The sequence below is a fragment of the Propithecus coquereli genome, unplaced genomic scaffold (assembly GCF_000956105.1).
Source record: "Propithecus coquereli isolate 6110/MARCELLA unplaced genomic scaffold, Pcoq_1.0 Scaffold9, whole genome shotgun sequence".
In the NCBI taxonomy this organism is placed as follows: Eukaryota; Metazoa; Chordata; class Mammalia; order Primates; family Indriidae; genus Propithecus; species Propithecus coquereli.
The window spans coordinates 13510570-13530387 of NW_012155284.1; the positions used below are offsets into that span (position 1 = coordinate 13510570).

The window sequence follows — 19818 nt, forward strand, 5'->3', positions numbered from 1 at the left end:
GGTACATTGGACGGTGAAAAAGCTATGGAGAAAAATGAATGAAGTGAGATGTGTGGCAAATAGTGAACAGTTTGAAACAGGATGGGCAAGGAAGACCTCACTGAGGAAGAACGTGAACGGGACCTTCACACAAACAAAACGGATGAGGTACATGATCCAAATCTAACAGAAAATGGGAAAGAAATACTGGAAACTAATTTTCACGGTGCTTCTGCTGTCCATCTATTACTCCAAAGTACAAAAGTGGTGAGTATTTCTTATGATGGCCACATATACCATTTCTAAACTTCAGTCATTAAGGTTTACTACCTTATTTTCCTATAAAGAAATAAGTTACCACTGGTCCTGCTTTTGCCTCCTGAAATTTCCATCTTTCTTGCCAGAAAGCAGCATCTGTATAAATCCCTCTGCTTTTGACGACTATGACTTCTTTGATAAACTACCCATGTGTGGGGGGAGGGACAGAAAGATGGAGGAAGCAAATGGGAAAATGAGTTTTCCCCTCTTCAGATTAATGTATATGAAGTATACATCTGACACTTCATCAGCACTCCCGGCTGGTGTCCCAGCAGGCGGACACTGGCTGAGCATGTATTCTGCCAGCTACCAAGCTACTTAGGATGAATTGGCAACATGCCATTTATCTGAAATGCCCAATGTGTCTGGGAGAGGGAACACAACTACATTTAGCATTGCCAAGGAAAACTAGATACTTCAGGCTAGGAATTAATCTCCTCGAGAAGGTAGTTAGCATTACCTTCAAGCTTGCCTATGGCATTTAAATCACTATAGGTCATGCATTTACTAAAATTCATCCCTACCAAACCTCAGGGCCTTCATTTATATCTTACTAACATATTAATACCTCTCAGGTTGAAGGTCTATACTTTCCTGAAACGTATGTTGCTGAGATTAACCATGGGCTTGCTACATCCTGTGCAATGCCGTCATTTGGACATAAACCACTTTGATTCCTTATTTTTCTAATTCCACCAAACTTGAACACACATATCACTTCGACTTCAGTTATTCAGTGAATCAACAAAATATTGAAACCAATGTGACTACATGACTGCTTAGAAGCACACGAATGAAATTGCCTTGAATGTGGACACTGATAATCTTTTCACAATTTTGTCACCATATTTTATGAGCGTCTGATGTGGAACTAAACAGGATTTGGCCTATATGGACTTTAAGGCTAACCAGAACTGTAAGATGTACAGTGAACAGCAAAACCATGGAGACTTTAGATGGATGGTCTTATTAGGCCACCCATTATAGCATGCAGAATCACACCATCACTCTCACCTTGCAACTGAAGGAATCTGTCACTTTTCCATGATATTTATTCGTTCCTTCAACGTTATTTATTGAATGCCTCCTATGTGCAAGGCGTTGTGCTAAAAGCAACGAGTAGGAAGTCAAATCAGACAAGAATTCTACCCTCAAGGAGCTTGCAGTCTAGCAGGGAGATACTAGGCACAAACACAAACAACAAAAACAAAAGAGTACCATGATAAATGTTCAGGGGAGGCGGGGGGAAGGATGACTTACAGCTCTAAGACAGGGGTAATGGGGTGGGGAAAGTGGCCAGGAGGAGAGAATCAATCAGAATGAGGAATGTTCCACTGCACAATGCACCTCCACCAACATCAACTTGTTTGGAAGAAAAGGAAAAGAGAAAGCAGGAAAAAGAAAAAGAGTTCTAAAAGGTATACACTCTCACCTCCTCCACACCATTCTCTATCAAATCTCTTAATTGTAATTGGCAGAGATAATTTAAATATAATCCAATCCAAATTTGGTAGAAACATGAAACTGATTAACTTTAATGTGTCCCTTTAGCTATGTGGTTCTACAAAGGGTACCAAAAGCAGGAAAAGTCATTAACATTTGAGCGACATATAGAAATAAGTGATAAAACAGAGAAATCTGGACACATCTCAGCAGAACAATAAGGAAATCAAGGCGGTGCTCTGCCACGCAGCTCTCCTCTACTGCTCTTAATACAGAAGGTGGGGGACAAATAGTTTTCCACACGCTATAGTTGGGAACTAATGAAACCTCTAAAGGGAAAGATAGAATGATGGTGAAATTTTAAAACTTCACTATCTAGTAGTAAACAGCTAATCGCATTCTGGCTTCTGTGCTCAAACTTACTCACCTTGTGATAACAACAGCATAATTATTAACATGGCTAACATTTGAGACTTGTTATATGCAGGTACTGTTTTAAGTTTGCTCTACATGATATTTCAGCATTTTCCCCAGTTTTGATCTTAAGCAAACACCATAAACATAAAAACTTACAGGTAGATAAGCTATTAATTTAAGTAAATCATTAATAAGAATGTCAGCTGACAGATTTTAGGAGGTACTCTTCTTATGTTTTCCATTAACAGTTCTCATTATTGTATCCTATTCCCAAATATCTTAGGTCACGTGACATACATTTTTCATCAGTGAATAAATCAGTTTCTCTTTTTGGGTATGTGACTGCTGGTATTAGGTAACAAGATACATTACTTTGTGACAGTGTTGTTTTAATCAGAATGATTTACTTGGCAATAAACATACAGGATTACTATTTAAATGTAAAGAATAATATTGTAGTGGCTAAAAAAGCACTTCTGTCAAAAAAAAAAAAAATCACAAGTTGTGAGGTATTTTCCTCTTTACTCAAAAAACAAATGATCAGAGTGAAACAAGCTTTTAATAAAATCCCCCAAAGAGGAAAAGTCACTTTGGACTTGGGGATGGGCTAGAGGAAAATATTCTCTACCATCTCTTTAACTGTACCTTTAAAAAATAAGTCCCAAAATTTTCATAAGAGGGAAAAAAGATGAATTTTGGCTTAAAAATTATAGTCAATTTTGAAGTCACAAAATATCCCAAAAGGAACTTCTTTAGAAGATACTTATTCTATACATTCAGAATCTTAATTATTCTGAAAAGAGAATGGGGAATTCTAGAGTTGCAAGGGACTTTATAGACTGTATAGTACCTCTCTTGATCTTGTAGGTGCAGGTGAGTTCACAGAATTTGAGAAACTAAGCGACTTGCCCAAGTTTATACTGCTATTTAATGTCAAAAGCAAGACCAGAGGCTAAACCTAAATCAAATCTCTTCTCATTATTGTATGATTCCCAAATATCTAACAGAATTTAATACCAACACATAAAAATTATAAGACACCATAACACATTGATTTATATATTATTTGCATCTGCATCAATATGTTTAAAATCTATTTCCAGATTATACAACCCTATGACCAATTTGAAAGTAACATGTACAGACTTATCAGCTGAGCCAAAGATTAAAGCAAAGAAGCAGCCAACTAGGAAAAAAAAAAAAAAAATCCCAGTAAGCATCATGCTAAAACCAGAAGTCTACACTGGGGAAGAAACAGGAATGTGCAAGTCTATGCTGCTAAAAAATACACAAATATTTATGCTGTGTGCCACATGGTAAATGTGGAGAGTGCTGGAGTTGGAAAAATCACCATTTTCAATCACCATAGAAAAGAATGGTCAGCCCAGGCAGGATTCACGAATGGATGCTAAATCTAGGGGAAAATTTTGAAAGCATATGAGCATGGCCTGAAAGTATCTCCCCAGATTGCTTATGGATTGCAAGAGAGGAAGTTGTAACTACAGTGGAGAAATCGGGCAACACCTGGACTAGAAGTTAATGTCAAAGTGAGCGGCAGACAGACATCACGAGCCTGCAGATCTTATGGCCTGGGAGGACAGGATATCACCAGAGCTGTGCTCTGGCCTGGTATGCAAAACTCAACTCTCACCACAGGAAAGAGCAGACAAACATGACAAATACTCCCTTAAAAAATAATCCATCAAAAAAAATTCTTCTAAAATTTCAATGTCATAAAAGATAAAGAAAGGCTGTGGAAACATTCCAGATTAAAGGGGACTAACGAGATGGACAATTAAATGCAACGAATGACCCTAGACTGGAACCTACGATGGAGCAGAAAAAAATACTACGAAGAACATTAATGAGTCAATTGATAAAACTGAAATACAGATGGCAGAATAGAGGATTGTAGCAGTCATAAACGTACTTAAGTTGATAACTGCAACAACAAAGGGCTATGGTATATACATAATTTACTCTCAAATAGTTCAAACAATTATACATACGTGTGTACATCTATACACACACACTTACATACAGAGAGAAAACAAATTGGGCAAGATGTTAGTCAAATCTAGATAAAGAATAAACTGGTGGGTTTTTTTGTTTGTTTTTTTTTTTAAAGAGAAACAGAGTCTCGCTCTGTCACCCAGGCTGGAGTGCAGTGGCCCAGTTGTAGCTCATTGTAACCTCGACTTCCTGGGCTCAAGGTATCCTCCTGCCTCAGTCTCTCAAGTAGCTGAGACTACAGGATCACCCCATTACGCCCCACAATTTTTTTTTTTTTTTTTTTGGTAGAGACAGGGGTCTCACTAAGTGGCTCAGGCTGGTCTGGAACTCCTGGCCTCAAGTGATCCTCCTACCTGCCACAGTGCTGGGATTACAGGTGTGAGCCACCACGCCCAGCTGTATTTTTCTTTTTCTTGCAACTTTTCTGTAAGTTTGAAATTCTTTCCAAAAAAAAAGTAAAAAAAAAAAAAGCCTAGAAACATTTTCATTTCTTTTGGGCAAGAGGTAGAGATGGGGCCCATTTAAGAGAACTGTTTCAAACTTGGGGTGGGGGTAGGGGTGGAAAGGTAGAAATTATCACACTGAAAGCAAGAAATTTCACACTGCCAAATCTCTACTTAACATGTGAGTAAGTTTAAATCTAGTCGAACTCCATAAACTTAAATAGTTCCTAGGGAGGTGATGAGCTAGCGTCACCCCACCCGCGCCGGTGACACTCACCAGGCTGGCCGTGAGCAAGGGCGCCGACTGGCCCAGGGCCTGGCTGCGCATGCGCACGAGGTTGGACGTCTCCGCCGAGGCTGGCCAGGCCTGTCCCGCCACCTGGTTTGGAAGGAGGTACCTCCCTGTTGGGTTAGAGAGAAGACAATGTAAGTGGCAGGCAGTTCCATAGCACGGGGGGGAGGGTCTTCCTCACTATCCTTCTGTGTTTTTTTCTGCCATACTTGGTAATAAGATTTATTAATATCAACCAGAGAGAAATTGTTGTAATTAAGTCAGGCAACTCAGTGGCAGGTTCTGACCGACTTCCCACATAAACCCAGGTAAACCTCTTCATCCCCTGTAGTGTGTAGAGCTTCATCAGGGTAGGATGAAGTGTTTTTTTCTGTCTGCCTCTTCCATGGAAATGTGTCGAAGATATATAATACATACACAAAGCATTCTCAGCATCACAGAAATAAACGTGTTTGTCAACATTCTTTGAAAAAAATCTTAATGTGGAAAGTGATGTAGGAACCAATTAGAAAAGAATCTACAAAGTGGAGACTATGACCAACAAAAGGAAGTGGAGTTCTTTCAAGGTGAAACGGGGCTGGAACCTCTTCTCCCCACCCCCTGCTTCTCCCTCTGAAGTGCAGGTGACCATCCAACCGTGTCTGTGGGATACATAATCATATCCATTTGCATAAATCAGGACATCAATGTCAATCTAGGTTCACTGAGCAATTCCCATCAACCTTGAACTCTAATATATACATTTATGCTTTTAAAAGTCAAACAGCTTAACCAATTCACACTATTACTTCCTTGGTACATGGACTTGACTAGTATCGACACACAGGAAATGAGGTTGACTTCAGGAATGTTCGGATGGATGTGAATAGTCACATAGTAATGAAAGTCCCTAAAAGCAGAGACATGTTTGATTTTTATCTGCTTTGCCCCAATACTAGCACAATGACCGGCCGTAATAGGTGCTCAATAAATATTCATTAAATGGAGGAAGAATACGTGGGCATTTCCTTCCCAGAAAACACAGAGACAATGAAAAGATAGCAGGCAACTCATAGGATCATTCGAGGGTCGTGTGTGTCAGGGGACTCCAGCTTATTCCTCTCCAGAATAACAAGGAATCACAGCATGCATAGCTGGTGGCCCCGGAGCAGAGTTAACATCTGTTCCCTTGTTCTACCCTCAGACGTGCACCTACCAAGCACATCACACTGGTTAATAACTACTACAGAACATTAACTAGTTTACCATCACTGCACATGCTAACTACCAGCACTACCAAAGCACAGGAGCTGGGGGCATCTCCCCTCAATTGTCCATATTAAGAGGCCCATTGCTTTATTTAATCCAAGTGCTTTTGGAAATTAATAATTTCAGTTGCAGAGGAAAAAATGGCTTCTTATTCTGCCAAAAGTGCTCTTTCGCTCTCTTATTATGTAGTGAAAGCACAGACTCTGAAGAAAAACTCATCTGATTTTGAGATCTTGCCCTGTAGCCGAATGACACTGAGGAAGTAAGTTAGTCAACCTCTCTTGGTCTTGGTTTTTCTATCTCTAAAATAGGAACGGACAGAATCGACTATGTAAAGTTACTGAGGGGATTAGAGGATTTTATAAGTAAAGCGCTCAGTAAATGTTAGCTATGTAGCCATAACGGCAGTAAAATTGAAAAGTTTCTTTTTTACTTGGGATGAGTTTCTTTTCATATATAAGAAGAAAATGCAAATATATATAATGGAACAAAAACCACCCTATGATCAAACCAGAGAAAACCACTATCAATACTTTACTGATTTTCCTCCAGAGTTTCTTTCTACATGTTTTCTTGCAAAAATGGAATTATGCTGATTTTTGTCACCTGCTCTCAGCCAACCCCACATAATAGATTATGACCTTTTCTAAGCACATAAATATAGCAAATGTCAATTAACTGAAACAAACACTATCACTGAAAATTCAAATGTAATTACCCTCTGTAGTTCTGATCACCATCTCAAAAATATTCAGACATATTTTTGTACAAGGAATGTTACATTTTAAGTCTAGAATTTTAATTTTTTCCTTGCCTAGTTCTGAAATGTAAACTAAAAGGTGAACTAAGAAGGGTTTTGAGAAATCGACCCCCTTTAGGCCCAAATGCAGGAGATTAATGAAGAAGGGCAGGAATACTGTAGACAGCATTTAGGATTGCAGCTTTAGTATTACATGAATAAATGGTTTCTTTAACATTGAAATAACTATTTGAAGGACATTACTTGTTGTTAAAAACATACCAACCTCCAGTAATCTGGATCCATAGATTTATTTTTTTCCTCCCTCCTATGTCTTTTCCTGTATTTGATGTTTTTTATTTTCTTTATTCATGTTTTGGAAGAGGCATGATAGGAGGTGTAGAAGCTACATGATGTCGAGGTTTATATGATGGAGAGAATCTACTCTGGCTTCACTGCTGTTCTACCCCAGGTGCTTCATTTTAAAGAAAACTAAGGGTAGATACGAAAACACTTGGAGAATTTAATAATGGAAAAATGTAAAGGCCAAGTATTTTTGTCCACTGAAAAATTCTGTCAGTCCTTTTTTCCTTTAGTAGAAAATAATTATTAGACAGTCTTCCTATAATCTCATAATGTGAGGAAATAAGTTTATTTCTGTAACTCTAGTACCTTGCATAGGGCCTGGCACTTAGTAAATGTTCAATAAATGTTTGTTCAGTGAAATGCAATTAAACTCTGTTCTTTGAACAATACTTGACCAAATCTAAACAGGAAGAATACCACTGAACAGATCACTTTCTCAAATTCCATTTGTAAGTATAACATGATAGATAAAATACATTGAGGCCTTATTATATGCCAGGCACTGCAGCATCCCAACAACCCTATGGGGTAGATATTATTATCTCCACTTTAAACCCAGAGAGGTTACATAACTAGGCAAGGGCACATAGCTAAATAAGTGGGCAAAACCAGGATTCTGACTCCAAAGCCCAATCTACCACAGGAAAATATTCAACATATATGCTTAGGTAAAGAAAAAAGTTATACATTAAGATAGTATGATTCTATATTTATAAGAATATATATTATATACAGAAAGAGAAAAATCATCTGGAAAGATGGGAACAGAGTGATTCAAACCACACAGGCTTGAAATCAGACAAACATGGGTCTACAATCCAGTTCTTACTCATCCAAGCCTCAATATTCTCATCTCTAAGATGGGGACAGTACCTTACAAGATGGCAGCTAAGGTTAAATCTGGCACTTAAATCTCTCAATGTAGGACATGGAAAGCAGTCAACCGACTATCACCATTCATGTTATCATAAGACCTCCATCCTCCACCACTGCCATAGCAACAGAATAAAACATGGTAATTAGCTTCTTAGGCTGGGCCACAAAAGAAATAAAGAAAAATATTAAGTAATATTAAAATAATTAATATTTCTTCTTGGAAGTGATAAACAGCAAATTAGTAATTGTAGTAATCTCTGGCAGAGAAAATGGAGGATGCTGGATCTGTAATACTTTATTATTTTCAAGACTGCCTGCAAGGAATGATAGGGTCTGCTATTATGATTCAACTTAAAAGTTTAAGAATTAAGCTTTTGACTTGTGGCTTTAATAAATTTAGCGCTAAATCTTTAAAATGTATCTGAAGACTATAACAAATACTAAGTTTTGATAAAGCTGGCTGGTAGGTATATGGGGTTATTGAATATTTCTATTATTTCTACAAATGATATTTTATAATAGTGCTTTTAATGATTCCTAGCAAAAAAATGCGTTCTGCATTATAACATGGCGAACGAGCCAGGAGCACATTCCTTCCACTCCTCAAACTGGCAGCTCCTAAGGCCCAGGGTTAGGGGTCCCCTGGGGTCTGGGGGATGGTGGGGACATGCCAAGGGTCCTGGGCGGGGACGCAGGGAGCCAGGGACATGGGAGCAAAGAAGAACCATGAGGAACCATCGTCCCAGCATCAAAGTCACAGCAACCTTGACTGGGAGAGGCTCTCTCTGCCAATGGGAGGGAGGAACGAAAGCAGGAATAGGTTCCTGAATAAATCCTTGGTGCAGGAAACTCACATGCTAGGATCCTGGCTCAAGGAGACCAGGCACGGTTCACTGTCAAGTTAGACTGTGGACAGAAGACAGAACCAGTGCTGGGGAGCTCAAAAAAGGGGAACCAGAACCACACCCCTTTTCTCCACACAGTCCAAGCTACACTTTGAACACTTCAGTTGTTAAATCTCACAGGGCACTTAAAGGTAAGCAGAAGACCACTGGTAACAAGACGACATGCATGCCATCCTGTCCTCTGAAATCACTCAATTTAACACTATTGCATACATTTTATTTGTTGCTATCTCATGTGTAAATCCAATCTGGGTCACAAGACCAAAGGTATGCCTTCAATTCCTCAGTTAGCTCAACAGCCTAACCCAAAAGACGACCCCTTTGATGTCTGCTAACTGATCCAGCCTTGCCCATATTCTTATCTTACACCCTCCTCTTCAAACTCAACAGGACATAAAGGTGCTTGGTAATGGCAAAAATGAATCACTTCAGTTGTGGTTTATTTTAATGTCAGACTACTGAGTTTCCAACTGTGAACTCCCAAACTGATTCCATCACTTACCATCATGAACTTCTCTAAACCTCAGGTTCCTCAGCTGTAAATCAGAGGTAAACTTACAAGATTGTTGTAAAAATCTAAACTATAGAATGAACACTCAAATATAACCTTAAAAGAAATATAAAGAGCTACCTACCCAACACACATCGGATTATAAAGTGAGCATGAAATAAAATTTTGTTAAGCCACTCCAAAAGAATAAATTAGGAAGCATTTATACACATATGCCATGAAATGTTCATAATCCTATGATGGGTTATGTTTTAGATGTCATTACTCTTGCATATGCCTTATCCTAAGGAATCATATGAATGTTACAAATTGGAAGGTCTGTTAGCACAACACATGGGATGTTTTATTCCTGCCTAGATCCCCATTAGAGTTAATAGGGAAAAGAGGACAACAGATGGATTTAAGGGAGTCATTAAAAGGCACTAACATAGTGCCATACTTGGTAGTGATTACATCAAACTTTATATAAATTTGCTTTCTGATGACTACCAAGAGCCTCTAAAAAGTGTGTTGCTCTTGTAGTCACGCATCATTTGCTGCCTACAATTTAAGAAAATTAGCATCTGTCAATGGTATTATTCAGCTGCACAGGGTGGAAACTAATGAATAATACCATTTTCAATTTGTAAGAGAGGTGAGCTTGCCTAGCAATCTGGCTGCTCTATTTTAATACTGAATTGAGCTTGTTGTGAGAACTGGAACTTTGATCAGCTCTGTACTCTTTGGAAACATGTTTCTAAAATTCTACTGTGCTTATTAAGACATTTATCAAATATTTTCTACTGACATAACTGGAAATTTAGAGGCAATGGAAATTGGTATTAAAGCTGAAATCAGTTGGTCAGAATGAAACAAGAACCTGTCAGGTCAGGTTTCAACCATAGATGGGTTGTTTAAATGGACTTTTTATACTGGTTACTGTTACTGTTTTAGCCGTGGGACCTCTACTTAGAGCAAAGAGTTGTGTAGCCTTTTATGGTTATATGTATATTAAAATAGATAGATTACTGAGCCTAGACCCAGATTGTGCCTTGGTTCTATAAAGGCTACATAGGACCTGTTCTGGAATATGTTTTCCTTTGTTTCCATCCTGAATTGCAAGAAAAAAGCAGGAACTTCATAAATGCATGTTTTTGAACATGAGATACACGCTTTCGACGCACTCCAAAGCTAGAAGTATCCGTGTGAAGTAGGAAAATACCAAGTCAGCAATAATTTTAGCAGAATGGCCATATAAAGAATTAAATATAGCCTGTGGAGATCTACTTTATCATTGGGGAATAGTGGTAGCTGACTTTGAAAGCTTCCATTAAAAAAGTTCCATATCACCTGAAGTGCAACATAGATTTAGTAGTCAGTCCACAGTCTTACATTTTGGGTTATTTCTCTTGGACCACAAGCAGAAGATCAAAGGGAAAATAAGACCCAATAACGCCACAACAAAGCACTCTCTCAATATGACTTCTGGTGCTCAGTTGCATGTGAGAACTCAGAAAAAGTCTGTTCATCCCTCTCAAGTACCGACCAGGAATAAAAGGATGCTGAGGTGGCCCGTGTGTTGGGGGAGGTAGGAGGGCCACATAAGCAGTGGAGGGAGAAAAGGGGTAGCATTACAGAGGCTGTGGAGCTGGGAACAAAAAGAACAATGGCAAGTTGGCAACTTCACCGGTGCCATGAGCAGGCAGATGGGGCCACACGCTCTGTTGTGAGAACTTATTCTTCTCTCATCCTGTATCTCCACAGGTATTTGGTAATGGGTTTTGGCTACCAGCCTGATGCTCACCTGAACATGTACTGAAGCTCTCACAGTAGCTCCCAGAAAGTTCATACCCACCGCTAAACTGAGAGGAAGGACATTCCCACCCTTTTACCTTCTAGTAAAGTCTCCCTTGCTTAATCTCACTTTTGGGTATATACACAAAGGGAGGGAAATCAGGGGCTTGAACAGATGTTTGTAGCAACATTATTCGCAATAGCCAAAAGGTGGAAGCAACTCAATTGTTCGAGGGATGAAGGGATAAATATGATATATATACACACACACACACACACACACACACACACACACACACACATGCAATGGAATATTATTCAGCCTTAAAAAAGGAAATTCTGACTTGTGCTCCAACATGGATGAACCTTAAAGATATTATGCCAAATGAAATAAGCCAGTCACAGAAGGTCAGATGCTGTATGATTCCATTTACAGAAGGTACCTGGAATAGTAAAATTCATTGAGACAAAGTATAAAAGTGGTTCCAGGTGCTGGGGGAGGGAGGAAAGGGAATTCTTATTTAATAGGTCTAGAGTTTCACTTAGGATGATGGAAAAGTTCTGGAGATGGATAGTGGTGATAGGTGTACTTAATGTCACTAAATTATGCACTTAAAAATGGTTAAAGGGGTAAAAAAAAATTATGTATATTTTATGACAATATTAAAAAACCCTCCCTTGTTTGGCTAAAATCACTGCATCTTACAGGGGATCCTTTTTGTTGTCCAAAGAAGGTAAAACACATTAACTATATCAGCACCTGACTTTGCAAATTACATTTAATAACTTAAGGCATTTCAATCATTTAAGTCAGGGAAGGTGAGTTTTTAAAGAACCCACTGCACTTTGGAAATGAAGAAAGGGAAAAGACTGTGATAAGTCATCTGCTGAATCTGGTCAGACTCCATGACTCAGCAGCCATCACCCCGATTCCATCATCGCCCAGAGATTCCTCTTCTATGGCCCATTGCTCACTCCTAAACATTTGTTCCCTCATAGCCATGGCTCTCGTCCTCATGGGCAATTGCAGCCTCCCTTTTTTCATCTTCAGCCGCGCTACTGCAACATCTTCACGCTCACATGGGTGACTAACTTCCAATTTCTTGTCCTCTGTGCAAAAGAATGACTATACCCAGACAGCATCAACAATGCTGCTAAATCATTCTTAACGGCATAAATATAATTTGAGAAACCAAGAGACCTGTGACCAGAGAGTGCAGAAGTTCACTGACTCCTATATTGAGCTGCTATGCTTGCTTTAAAAAAACTGAAAAAAGTGGTGTGTGTTTACTAACACAAGAGAAGTCCGAAGCAGAACCTTGACCCTAAGTCCTTAATGACATCACTGCCTACTAGCCAGGGGTCTCCAGTGGGTGAGGAAACTGGAGGCTGAATCAAGAGACCACGTGGGTCTCTCAGAAGGCCGGGATTCAGAGGAGGGTGACACCAATGGAGCATCAACATCTTAATCAAATTAACCACCTGGTTTGCTACAAGACCCAATTTTTTTTTGTTGTTTTTTGGATAAACTCCTATTTTGCCACTAGACTTAAATTTACCAGAGATACTCAATTTCACTCTTTAGGATATTATCACCAGTGTTCTACATGTAACATAAAATGGCATGGCAACATTACTAATTAGGAAAGCCTGGAGACAAAGTCAGAGGAATACTTTAAGAGGAAGTAAAGGGAGAAGATATCAGAAATTAACAGTTTCTTCAGGGCAAGTCCAGACAGACTAGGTACCTGACAAGTGTTTTAAGGCTGTGGTCCTAAACCCCCAGGGGACTGCCTGAGCTCTGCACCACTGTCCCCCACACCCATGACACCCCACTTCGTGGAAAAACTGTCTTGCATGAAAATGGCCCCTGGTGCCAAAAAGGCTGGGGACCACTGCTTTAAGAAGTCACTAAAGCCCAATTCCATGGTGTGAGAGCACTAGGGACCGGTGAAAAAGAACATATATATCTACAATACAAAAGTCAAAGCGTTTGCACAAACCATGTGGCTATGGAGCAGAACCTCATGCTGCCACTGCCAATGTCAACTACAGATGCAATTTTAAATCAAAAATATGTTTCTGTCATTACAAGTACATCACTGCCTCTGGGTGTACAAATACCAGCAAATTCTCCTGTTCCGTAATGAGACCCAGCCCCGGCCGCCAAATCCCCGTTGCACCTAGACTACCAAGGCAGTCACTCTTCAGGTGGTAGTTGTCTGGATTTAAATTTCTTATCAAAAAATAAATAATGGTTTGGCCCTAACCTCCACTTGCATAAACCAAAGGCTAATGTGACAACTTAAAATCGATTTTTTAAAGAAGCATTAAATAAATAGAGCCTACTCTAATGAGAACCCGGCAACAAGACTCTGACCCCAAGCAGTGTTGCCTGGAATGAATGAATGTCTGAATGAGGGCACCCAAGGAGCTGGGTGGTGGCGGTGTCCGAGTGACGCTGGGCAGAGGTCAGAGTTAACATCTGCAATCTGGCCTCCCTCAATTCACGTATTGAAATATAATTCAGTAGAATGAATTGCTAGACATGTCTAAACCCCCCGGGAAATGACAGATATTCATGAATGCTGCTGGCAAGATATATGGAAGGAAACGGCAAATAAATAGAATCATTTTTTCTCAGAGTCATTTTGTGGATATGTGGAGCAGCTGTTAAACTGCTTATCAGCTCCCTCTTCTGTCTTCCTCCTCCTCCTCCTCCTTCCTCTCCCCATCTGCCTCCTCTACACCTTTCTAAAACCTCCCTGAGGACCAGGCCCTTACCCTCTTTAAAATAATAATCAAATGAGTAAGAGTCATCTTCTCCTCTTCCCCATCATACTCTGACTTCTTCTCAACCCAGTTAGTGCAATCCTTTCCAAAATTTCACTCCATCTAAATGTGTTTCCTGCCCCTTCCAATCCTGGAAAGACCCTAAATTTCTAAACTTGTGAGATCAAACTGTTGATTTCTAAGTCCATCATCATCACTGGCACACAGGCATGAAGTTCAAATCCTGAATTCAAACCCTGACTATCGTGTCGTAGTAGTAGTAGCTGTGTGACCTTGGTCAAGCTTCTTAACCTCAGTCCACAGAAACATTCTGTCAAATGCTGATGATACCAACCCTGTGAGGTGATCGTGAGAACTAATTCAGAATGTAAATAAAGAGCCTATCATACCATCTGGCAAACAGAAGGCCTGCAATAAACAATGACTTATTATCCCCTCTACTTTCCACAGCTTAATAGCTCTTTCTGGCAAAGGTCCTCCTGCTTGTTGTCATCCTCAGACCACATCAAATTCTCCCCAGCACTGGGCACTTCGGGATAACCTGGTTCTTGTTCCAGCCACCAGGCAGACTCAGGAGCACAGAGTGGGGGGAAGCAATCAGACTTGAGTTTGCATCCTGGTTTCACCATTTATTAGCTAGGGAGCCCTGAATAAATTACTTTTCCTCTTTGAGCTTCCATTTCCTCACTCTAGTGATGATGATAGAAGGTAACATGTGTGAAAAGCCAGGCACAGTGCTGAACACATAGTTTGTGGTGATTCAGGTCCCCCCTCCAGAATGTTTTACCCGTTTTGGCCCCACTGGCATTGAATCCACAACCAGGGGTGCAACCAGCCTTACCCTTCCCCAGCACACCACCTGCTTCTACGTGTGGGTGCATCGTACAGAGCGCCATTTACTTCTGCACACAAGACGCTCCATTACGTTGTAAACTCAGTTTCGACTGGGACTGCATCTCATCTGTCTTTGGAGCTGCTCATCACACCTAGCACAGCGACTCACATGTGGAAAACACCGGGCTCTTGCAGAATCAGATACTTAAGTCTGTGCATATGGACTTTCCATTCTGTCTCTCATTTATATTTCTCCCAGGGATCACATTTTTCCATTACTTAGTTCCACATTACCTAGAATATTCAAATTTGGTTCAACTGTTTGTTTTATAATGGTAACAATAATGAAAAAGACTCACAGGCCTTCAACTTGATATGGAAGAGATCACATCACTTCTTTTGGCTTTGATTTTCTCGTCTAAAAACCATCTACAAAGGAGTCCATCACCCCCACAACATAACGTGTACATTTTTGAAGTAAGCTGATTAACCTCAATACACTAGAGGACAATTTATATGCAATATCTTACTTTCTGAAGAAATTATGAATCCTACCTCAATAACACCCTTTTGCACACCAAGATGCTTTGATCGATGCACCCAAATGTCACCGGCAGCCCTGAGACACTAAACATTTCTGACAACTGCCCTACATCTAAACCGTTTTGACAGAGGCCAAGGAGGGATTTGGGACCAGGAGTTTTGCAAGAGAAACAAAAAGAACAAAAGCAGCCATAGAGGGGATAAAATACATTCCATATCGCAATCTAAGCAGAAATTTCCAGACAAGCCCACATTTCCTAATATGTTTTCTATTTTTATGAGGAAATGTCTATATACAGACTAATTCACGTAATCATGTATTTCCACAAATATTTCCATGGAATAGTTTCTAGTTCCATGCTGGATCTATTCCAACAGATTTCAAATTCTTCCTCCTCCTGAATAGCAACATCTGTGTACGTTCCCTAAAGAATATTTTTGTCTTAAGAAATGCTCGTTAATATTTACCAATGAATAAGCTAGAAATCTAGACTATAACCATAAAATATTCCTTCAAAAATATCACATACTAGATCTCCTCCAGCACCTCCAAATGGTCAGCTGTTCAAGGTCCCTATTTCTGGGATGAGAGATCTCACTCAGGCACTGTACACACTGCTCTCTCCCCCATACCAGGAAAGTTAGTTAATGCCCACTCTACCTGGTTTCAAAGCGAGAGGATCTAGGAACCACTGTTATCCAACCCTGCACCCTGAATTAAATCTTAACAAATTGCTAAATGCTTTACAGAACATAACAATGTCCTTGTTTTTAAGAAAAGAGAAATCAAAGCCAAGATCGGCATCATGAATGCCTCAGCTCTGCTTTAAAATTAATGGCATGTGTAGGGCTGAAATTCCACCTTTCCATTTCTGATCTATCATTTAGCCACTGACTACTTCTGAAAGCTCAGATGACATTAAGTAACCGACATTAAGTAACCGTGAGCTCCCAGGTCAGGGCCTCATGCTTTACAGGAACAGTTTTGCCAGGCTACTTAGCATGCCTTTTTAGAGAATCCAGCAGTGCTTATGGGGATATCAGTGGGCTGAAGTGGGGGAGGTAGTCATTTGGTTGCTCCAATCACCCTCCAAATGGTCCTTTCTCAAGCTTGAAAGCCTGATCGTTTTCTTCTAGCCATTCCATTAAATGCAGTTAATCTCCCATTATTTGGATCCACAGAAAGCACTGTGACTACTGAAGGCATCATAAGAGGGCATATGCACACAGACTTCCATACGTCAGAGAGTACAGTCTATCATGTATCAGATCTGCTTGGGGTCATCCGCAAAGATGGTCCTGACTCCAGTGTGACTAACCAGCTAGCGGGGAAAAAACTCCACAAGAAAAGGGTACTGAACTAATGTCTATGTGCAATGCCTCTAAACCCTTGCCATCCATACCATGCAGGCACCTGTGAGACAACATGTCTGATAATGCCTAGGTACAGAACCATTCCAGTGTTTACTCACAGGACAGCCAGATTTAGCAAATAAAAATACAGGAAGCCTAAATATATTTGAATTCAAATAAGTCTGAATATGTATGCCCCAAATACTGCATTGGACATATGTATACTTAAATTATGATTAGCTGTTTATGTGAATTAAAATTTAACCAAGTGTCCAATGTTTTATCTGGTAACTGTATTAGTATTTGCAACACATGAGACTGTGCTTTGAGGATACAAGGAAAAAGTCCTAAAGGAATTTATAAACCAGCAAAAGGGATGATAGGTACACAAATAATAGAAAGTAAAAGTGATCTATTCTTTAAGAATGATATAAGATGATATCAAGGGAGAGAGAGAGAGAAAAGTGGAAGAGTCATCTAAAGTAGCTTGAAGGTGTTTGGAATGGATTTGAATGTAGGAAAGAGCTTTAAAGACCATGTGCTGTATTTCCATTTTATCCAGCTAAGGGGGGTGGGGGGCAACAACATTCATCACCCTGGGTGTGTGCATGACGGATTATTCCCTTCTATTTTTTCTGTTATTTATATATACCACTGCAGCAAAAAGCCAGCAAAATAAGCAAAATCAAAACAAAATACTTTGCACAGAGATTTCTGGCAACCAAGGCAAAGACAGAAACGGTAGGTTACCCAGCTCCCATTATTTAACAAAAGAAAGAACTCGAATTTATCAGACCAATCTAAACCTTTGTTTCTGAGCTCAGAGAAATTTGTTTCAGAGGTTTTAAAGGTCAATGACATAATTATTACTGTTCCTCAGAGTAACTTAGGACAGAAATACAAGCATAGCCTACATCATTGGGACACTAAATAAAAACCAAGGGTATGACGTGTGTGCATGCATACATGTGAACACGTAATGTCCATATATGTTCCTTTATATACATGCCTCTCCTTTACTGGGACCAGGGAGCTGGAAGCTGCACTACTTCATGCAAAATCCTTCTTAAAGTAGAATTTGGTGCAGCATTAATAATTTATAGTGATCATACACAAAATACCTAAGACTGGGTTAATTTATAAAGAACAGAAATTTATTTCTCACAGTTCTGGAGGCTGGAAGTTCAAGATCGAGGTGCCAGCATCTGGCCTGGTGAGGGCCTTCTTGCTGCATCCTCACATGGCAGAAGTTGGAATGGCAAGTTCATCAAACACTGCTGTGTGAAGCGTCTTTTAAAAGGGCCTTAATCCCATTAATAAGGAGCTGCCCTAATAGCCTAATCACCTTTTAAAGGTCCACTTCTAAATACTATCAAATTGGCAACCCCTGAATTTTGGAGGAGACATATTCATTCATAGCACGATTCCACCTGTGTCCTTATTCAGAAAGACTGAAACAGATATTTGAATGATATTGTTCTCCCTTTCACAAGTTTTTCCCCAGTGAGCAAGTCAGCAACGAGTTAAAAGCAAGCAGGGGACTTACCCTACACTCTCCCTTCAGGCCCAGGTCTGATGCAGGTGCCTGAGACAGTACTGTCAAAGAACAGAGAAATTATGTGGCTAGGCAGACACAAGAAAATAAATTTAGCCCTGACAATATGCGTTGATTAAGTACTTGAATGACAATGGAACATGACAATGACAAATGTAGGCTACCACCACCGAAGTCATACCGAAGTCATTAATTTACCAGAAACACTAATTTTTATAAATCTTTAAACTTCCCAGTTGGTGGCATTTGCATTTCTTTGCCTACTCTTTTTTCCTGTGGAGCTGACATCAAGGCAGCATCATTTTCAGTTTCCATCTGGGAAGTTAAAAAAACTTCTGCATTCCCAGTAGCTTTGATTGGCCACTAAAAATGAATTTTAAGCAAGAGATGGATGGCCTGGTGTGCTCAGTTTCAGAAGACAGCGACAGGACACCCACTGGCAGCTCCAGTAGAGGAGAAGGTGGGCTTCTTGGCGTGGCAGTGGAGAAAGTATGTGTGCATGAATACAATGTGGGGTGAGCGTGCAAAGGGTAGAAAGTGAGAGAAAACGAAGGAAAACCATTTTCTGTAAAGACTTCTCTCACCTTGGTAGCTAAAATTATTTACTGCTCAAGCACAAAGGGACCTTGAGAGGATAGGGTGCAACCTACCCATCCCACAGATGAAGAACTGAGAACCACCAGTGAAGGCATGGCTACTCCGAGATTGGCTTGGGACTACATCTGGGCCTCACATCTCCACTTCACATCCTCCTCACGCCGTGAAACAGCAGTGTAAGATGTCAAGATGCCATCTTCGCCCAGCCAAGTCACTTGCTTTCTATCTTTAAACTCCATTCCATTTAATTCAAGTATCCCACTCTCTTTCTGATCTACCTCTCCTCTAAATCACTACTGCATCACACCCTACTACTGTGCCTCTGTTCTCCAGAGGATTCATGTACAGGGCAATTTACGAATCTCAGTACATGAGCAGTTAGCACCTCACATGCACCACTGTGTAGCTGCACTGCAATCTGATTATATGCAATAAGAAAATGTCACCAGAAGAGCCAGTTACCTACATCCACCTATGTACTTGGGTTCTCTGGTTGCATGAAATGGCACCACCCACCACGGTCTTACCATCGCCAACCTTATCTCCTCCTCCCAATAACTCGAGGACTGCTAAGTGTGAGATTTAATACTAATTTTCTATTATTTCAATTAATATTTCACACTGCTAATTGTAATATAATCAATTCAACATTGTGGCTTTCTTGTATTATACTAAAGACTCACAGGGAGCCCAAACCTCTCTCTCTTACAGGCTGCACATTTAAGGAACCGAGATGACAAGCCTGGCATAAGCTTGCTTTTCAGAACCTAAAAGTGCACAATGCATGAAGGATAGGAAAGCCGTGCCAAACCATTCCCAG

General features: G+C 40.0%; 1 protein-coding gene across 1 annotated transcript in view; it reads right to left on the reverse strand.

Moving 5' to 3' along the window:
• Window positions 1–3376: 3376 nt before the first annotated feature.
• LOC105826522 (microtubule-associated serine/threonine-protein kinase 4-like) overlaps window positions 3377–19818 on the reverse strand; it is a 167971-nt gene continuing 151529 nt past the window's right edge. The window contains exons 3-4 of the mRNA XM_012664502.1: window positions 4891–5015; window positions 3377–3400 (exon numbers count right to left, since the gene is read on the reverse strand). Coding sequence (XP_012519956.1) covers window positions 3377–3400; window positions 4891–5015 — 149 coding nt within the window. The remainder of the gene's footprint in view (window positions 3401–4890; window positions 5016–19818) is intronic.